General features: G+C 34.6%; 1 protein-coding gene across 2 annotated transcripts in view; it reads left to right on the plus strand.

Moving 5' to 3' along the window:
* LOC148927017 (putative disease resistance protein At1g59780) overlaps positions 1-6,000 on the plus strand; it is a 31,970-nt gene extending 25,970 nt beyond the window's left edge. Inside the window, exons 1-3 of one of the 2 annotated variants that reach the window (XM_089069781.1) lie at positions 596-1,631; positions 3,807-5,565; positions 5,662-6,000. In XM_089069781.1, the coding sequence (XP_088925907.1) occupies positions 635-1,631; positions 3,807-5,533 (2,724 nt within the window). In that variant the 5' untranslated portion in view covers positions 596-634 and the 3' untranslated portion in view covers positions 5,534-5,565; positions 5,662-6,000. Of the gene's footprint in view, positions 1-595; positions 1,632-3,806; positions 5,566-5,661 lie in introns of those variants that run through there. The other variant, XM_089069782.1, reaches the window with a different exon arrangement.

Genomic DNA, 6,000 nt, shown 5'->3' on the forward strand with positions numbered 1-6,000 from the left:
AGAAAATAAAGTAAGAGAGAGTAAAGTAAGTAAAATGAAATGTGTTAACTTGTACTGAAAAGGAAAATAACTTCACACTATAGAACGTACCAAAATAACAAAACGATTGTATTACTATAGTATTACTTTTATAATAAAATGTGAGTAGAAATGAGTTAGTGGAATATGGGGTCCACTACAAAAAATGGTAAAAGTGAAGTGTATCAAATTTTCAGGGACGGACCGAAATGGTAATATGTATCAAATTTTCAGGTACGGACGTAGTAGATATTTAGATGAGATTTCATCGAAACCTGTATGAATTTCAAAAATCAGTATAATAATCGAAACCATTTTTTCCAAGACGTAGTCGGTATATAAAACAATCTTTGATACAATTATCACATGTGAATACAGCTATCCTATCATTTTAAACGAATAAGCTTTCCCACTTCACGAGACTTGGAACGTGGATACAGTAATATTCCTCTCATTTTATAATCAATAAAGCCATCAACATGATTATACTTTATAGTATCATATTTGGAATACAGCTAACCTATCATTTGAAATTAAGAAGCTTTCCCACTTGAGGAGACTTACAATCTCATTTCAAGTCAAAGTGTTTGAATCTCTGTTCTGTGCGTTGCATAGAATGGCAGAATCTGTTGCAAATGTGTGTCTGGAAACCCTTCGTGATTTGGTGGCTGAAGAAACTAAGTTTTTGCTTGGTGTGGACGTTGATGTTGAGAAAGTTAAGCGAGATCTGGAAAGCGTACATGCTTTGCTGATGAAAGCAGACAGAGAGAGGCATGATTCTCCAACTCTAAAGCCCTACATTTCACAACTCAAAGATCTTGCTTTCAAGGCTGAGAATCTGCTTGAAAAGTATGCCGTTGAAGTTCAATCCAAAAGAGGGTTGAGGAGCCTCAAGGACAAATTTCAAAGGTACTTTTGCATCATGTGTGAGTGTTACAGTGTCCACCAAGTTGGGAAGGAGGCTTGTGACATTATACCTGCCCTCGACCAACTCGCTAAAGAGTTAAAGTCGGAGTTGGATCAACAAGGCTCATCATCGCATTCGAACCAGGAAGCTGAGCAGCAACGTCTGTTGAGACAGACGTATGCTCATGAGGTTGACCATGATTTTGTGGGCATGGAGAAAGACATCAAGCTTTTGGTCTCCAAGGTGAAGGATTCAACCAGAAGGAGACGAGTAGTGAAGATATTTGGCATGGGTGGTCTCGGAAAAACTACACTTGCGAGAAAGGTCTACAACCACGAAGACCTCCAATCTTATGCCCGAGCATGGGTTTGCATCACCCAACAGTTTGAACATAAGGCCGTTTTCGGAAAGATTTTGAAACAACTTGACAGCAACGTAAACCTTGATGGCTTGGATGTTGAGGATTTGGTCACGAGAATTCAAAGTTGTTTGAAGGAGAGGAAATTATGTCTGGTGGTGATAGATGATTTATGGGAAGATGATCACTGGGAGATCATAAGGCAAGCTTTTCCGGTGAATTGTGATATCATTCTCACCACTCGTTACGAGACTATTGCTAATCAACAATCTGAACCTCACATGCTGGAATTTCTGACAGAGGATGAAGGTTGGACTTTACTTCAAAAAGTAGCAGATGTTTCTTCAGGTCAGAAATTTTAACTATCTGAATATATATTGTATTTTTTAATATGTTTGACTGGTCAATGTTTCATGCATTATTTTGTTAGAAATTTAGAGGGTAATTGGAAGTAGGGGTGAACATTCGGTTTTTAATTAACTTTTTTTTACCAAATCAAGACGTATCAAAAAAATTTCAAATTGAATCAAACCAAATTATAAAAAGCTGAAATCGAACAAATAAAAGAGTAACTTATTAGGGTAGAGAAATATGTATACTATTAATTAATTATGTAATAGAGAGTGATATTGATTTATGTGAATCAATAAAACGAGGGAGATAAATATTATGGGATGTGATGAAATGAAAAACCATATATTTAATGCAAATACAAAACTTTAATTCTAATCATTAATTATATCAGATCTGTGGTTAATATGACCTTCGATTCCCATGTCAACAAAAACATATATTTTGTTAACAGAGGGTAATTTTATAACTTAATTTGATCAGCGGTTTATGCGTTCCTAATTAATCTCCCACTTTCCAAATTGCAAATATTCACATTGCTGCTAATCTCCCACTTTTCAAACTGCAAATATTCACATCTTCAGCAAGGATCTTCACCATTGTAATTGACGTCTCCTATTCTCAACAATTAAATTTTTCTGGCCAAAAAACCTAGCTAATTCCGATCATGTGCTGATTCGTCGAAAAAATTGCTTGAATTTTGCGTTGACGTGTCATTGATTCCTTGTTGATGTTGAATTTTGTGTTGAAATGACGTTGAATCTTTGTTGATGTTGAATTTCGTGCTGAATCCTTGACATTTTGTTGATGTCGAATTTTGTGTTTAAAAAATTGCTTGAATTTTGCGTTGACATTGCGTCTTTGATTCCTTGTTGATGTTGAATTTTGTGTTGAAATGACGTTGAATCTTTGTTGATGTTGAATTTTGTGATAAATCCTTTACACTTTGTTGATGTCGAATTTTGTGTTGAAATGGCGTTGAAGCTTTGTTGATGTTATCTTTCGTGCTGAATCATTTATTATTTAGTTCTGCTGTTGTTTTTTTGCGATGAAATTGTGTTGACTCTTTTGTTCTACTGATGTTGAATTTTATTTTGAAATCGTGTTGATTCTATGCTGATTTTAAAAACGTGAATAGTGGAAGGAGAGAGAACATTGAAATCGGAATTACATAATTATTCGATAATTAAATGATTCACCATATCACGAGAGTGTCTATTATACTCTTTGTTGACAGATTTATAGAAGTTAATGATATTTTCAAATGAAAACATTATAATCGTTGATTAGTACTCCCTCCGTTCCATAGTAGTAGAGTTATTTTGGCATTTTGGTACGTTCCATAGTAGTAGAGTCATTTCATTTTTTGGTAAAAGTCAACACATTTCTTCCCACCTACTTTACTCTCTCTTACTTTATTCTCTCTACATCTCTCTACCTTTTTCATTTCATACTTTATTCTTTATTTACTTAACTCACCTAACACAACTTTTCTTAATCTCCGTGCCGAAAAAAAATGCCTCTACTACTATGGAACGGAGGGAGTAATAATTAGTGGCTAGGATTAAAGTTTTGAATTTGTATTAAATATATGGTTTTCATTTTATTACTACCCTAAAATCTAATGCACAATGTAAATTGGTTATTTTTATGATCAACTTTTAAATTTATGGAAAATGCCCGCTAAAGTTGTGATTTTAGAGAAATATCTGCCCTTAAACATACTTAGGTTGATACTTAGAATTTGTATAATCCAAGCCTTAGGTATTATGAGGAGTGAGCAAATTATTATAATTGAAATAGCCTAATGAAACTAAATATAAATATTAAAGGGTAAATAATATAATTGAAATAGCCTTATGAAACTAAATATAAATATTAAAGGGTAAATTATTATAATTGAAATAGCCTAATTGAATTATTTATATAATTCAATAAAGTAATTAATGGTGAGTGATACAGATTTTTAATGACTCAAATAAAATGAAGAAAATATAAACAAAATCTAATGAACTATTTTAACATTTTTTGTTTTTACTGATCTTAATTTGTAAGACTGGGTAGGACTAGAAATTTCTCTAGAACACTATTAAATTTTATTCTTATTGTTATTTTGTATCCTACTAAGATTAAATAAATATATATCCAATCTTATTTTGTATATTGTGGCAGATGACCCGGATTTAAAATCATTTGAAGATATTGGAAGAAAAATTGTATCAAAGTGTGAAGGGTTACCACTATCACTTTGTGTTATTGGAGGGATTTTGCGCAATAAATTACACACCGAATGGATAGAGGTAAATCTGAACATGGAATCACATTTGAAGCATGGAAAAGGTGTTGGAAAATACGAAAGAGTAAATCAGGTTTTGGAGTTGAGCTACAATGCCTTACCTTATTATTTGAAACCATGCTTTCTCTATTTAGCATGTTTTCCTGAGGATCACAAGATTGATACAGAGAGACTGTATTTGTTGTGGATGGCGGAAGGCTTCATTTCCTACCAAGATAAAGAAGCTAATGAGACTCTAAGAGATGTGGCTCAAAGATATCTAATAGAACTTGGTATGAGGTGTATGGTTCAACTGCATTATGAAGCTGACACCTACACTCTACTTGAGAAATTTGATTCGTGTGGGCTTCATGATTTAATGCATGATCTCTGTTCTTGTAAAGCAGAAAAAGAACAGTTTCTGAAGCGCATTGATGCTTCCAAATATCTAACCAGCATCCTTATACCAACTCGAATAGCCATCAGTTATGACCCCAAAAGTGAACAAAGTATAGATGGTTTAAAGGAAGTTAGAGGTCTTAGATCTTTTATTGTTCTACCAAAATACTATTATCCTATATCAACCATGGGCTTCAATGAGAGTATAGTTAACTTTAAGATGTCGCAATACTTGAGGATATTTGTGGTAGAAGGTTGTGAGTTTGAAGGGGGGAAATTACCAAGCAAGGTGGGTGAACTAATTCATTTGAGATACTTGAGTTTGATGAATTCTAATGTGAGAGAGCTACCAAAGTCTATATGCAGCCTGCCATACTTGCAGACCTTAGATTTGCGAGTATGGTTCAGTGTTGCTATTAGATTGCCAAATGTGATATGGAAGATGAAAAGACTAAAGCATCTATTTCTCGATACTGAAATAGAAGTGATTGGAGGGGAGAAACTAAAACTAGGTGGGCTACAAGAGTTGGAGACGTTAGATGAGATCAGCAGTGAGACAACTTGCATTGCAGATATCCCTACATTGATTAGTCTAAAGAAGATGCGTGTTGAAGTTCGTGATATGGATAGCCTGCTAATTGTATTGAACAACAAAAAGAGCCAATTACGTGAGAGTTACCTTTCACTTAAGTCATGTGATATCAGTTCGGAGAATGAGGTTTTGAATCAGCTGTTGATGTCTCCTTCGTTGGTTAGTTTGGAGATAAGGGACTGTAATATGGGTAGCAGTTTTCCATACTACAAACCAGAGATGTGTCAGAATTTAGTAAAGTTGAAGCTTATAGATTGCAAGGTTAAGGTAGATGTGAAGGACTTTGGCAAGTATCCCATGTTGCAAGAGCTAATTTTATATGAAGTCGAGATGGATGAAACGTTAACTTGCCACTCAGATTCATTTCCACGACTCCAGCAACTTCAATTACTTAAATTGCACGATTTAAAGGTATGGAAAGCAGAGGAAGGAGCACTGCCAAAACTTACTATCTTGTGTATCTATGGGTGCTCCAATTTGGAGAAGCTTCCAGATGGTTTGAGATTCTCCTCCTCTCTTCGAGATATGTCTATCTTTGATATGCCAAGAGAATTCATGGAGAGAGTAAATGAAGAAGATTATGGGCCATTTGTCGAGAAGGACATTGATATGGATCGTGTCTACAGAGAATAAGCAGTGGTCGATAAAAGAGGACTGAAGCAAAGGTAATCAATTTGTGAGCATACATTCTATACATCATATACTATACAACTGAATGCTACTCCATATACCATTTTCACCTTGTGTTATTTCTCTTTCAGATGATAAAAGTTTGATTCCTGGTGAAGGCTCTCTACATTTGCTTATTCGCATTTATTGGCTCAAAAACTTTCTTGATTTTGTTCATGTATAATAAGGCTCTCCAGCGCACCTCCACGACCAACACCTGAGCCTCCTACATCGGCTCCAACGCATCTGCTCTATTTTATGTCTTGTTATCGAGTCGGTTATTTATTTCCGTTCGGGTTTTCTTTGTGGTTCTTTCCCTGATCAAATTACGAGAGTCGAACTACATAGAATTAGGTTTGTTTTTTCCATTATAAAAGACTCTTGTTGTTTCCTTTATTTCAATTGAGCAATAACAACTTATGTTTTTCATA

This window comes from Salvia hispanica, chromosome 4 (genome assembly GCF_029641045.1).
Source record: "Salvia hispanica isolate PSC_SH4W2 chromosome 4, Shi_PSC_v1, whole genome shotgun sequence".
In the NCBI taxonomy this organism is placed as follows: domain Eukaryota; kingdom Viridiplantae; phylum Streptophyta; class Magnoliopsida; order Lamiales; family Lamiaceae; genus Salvia; species Salvia hispanica.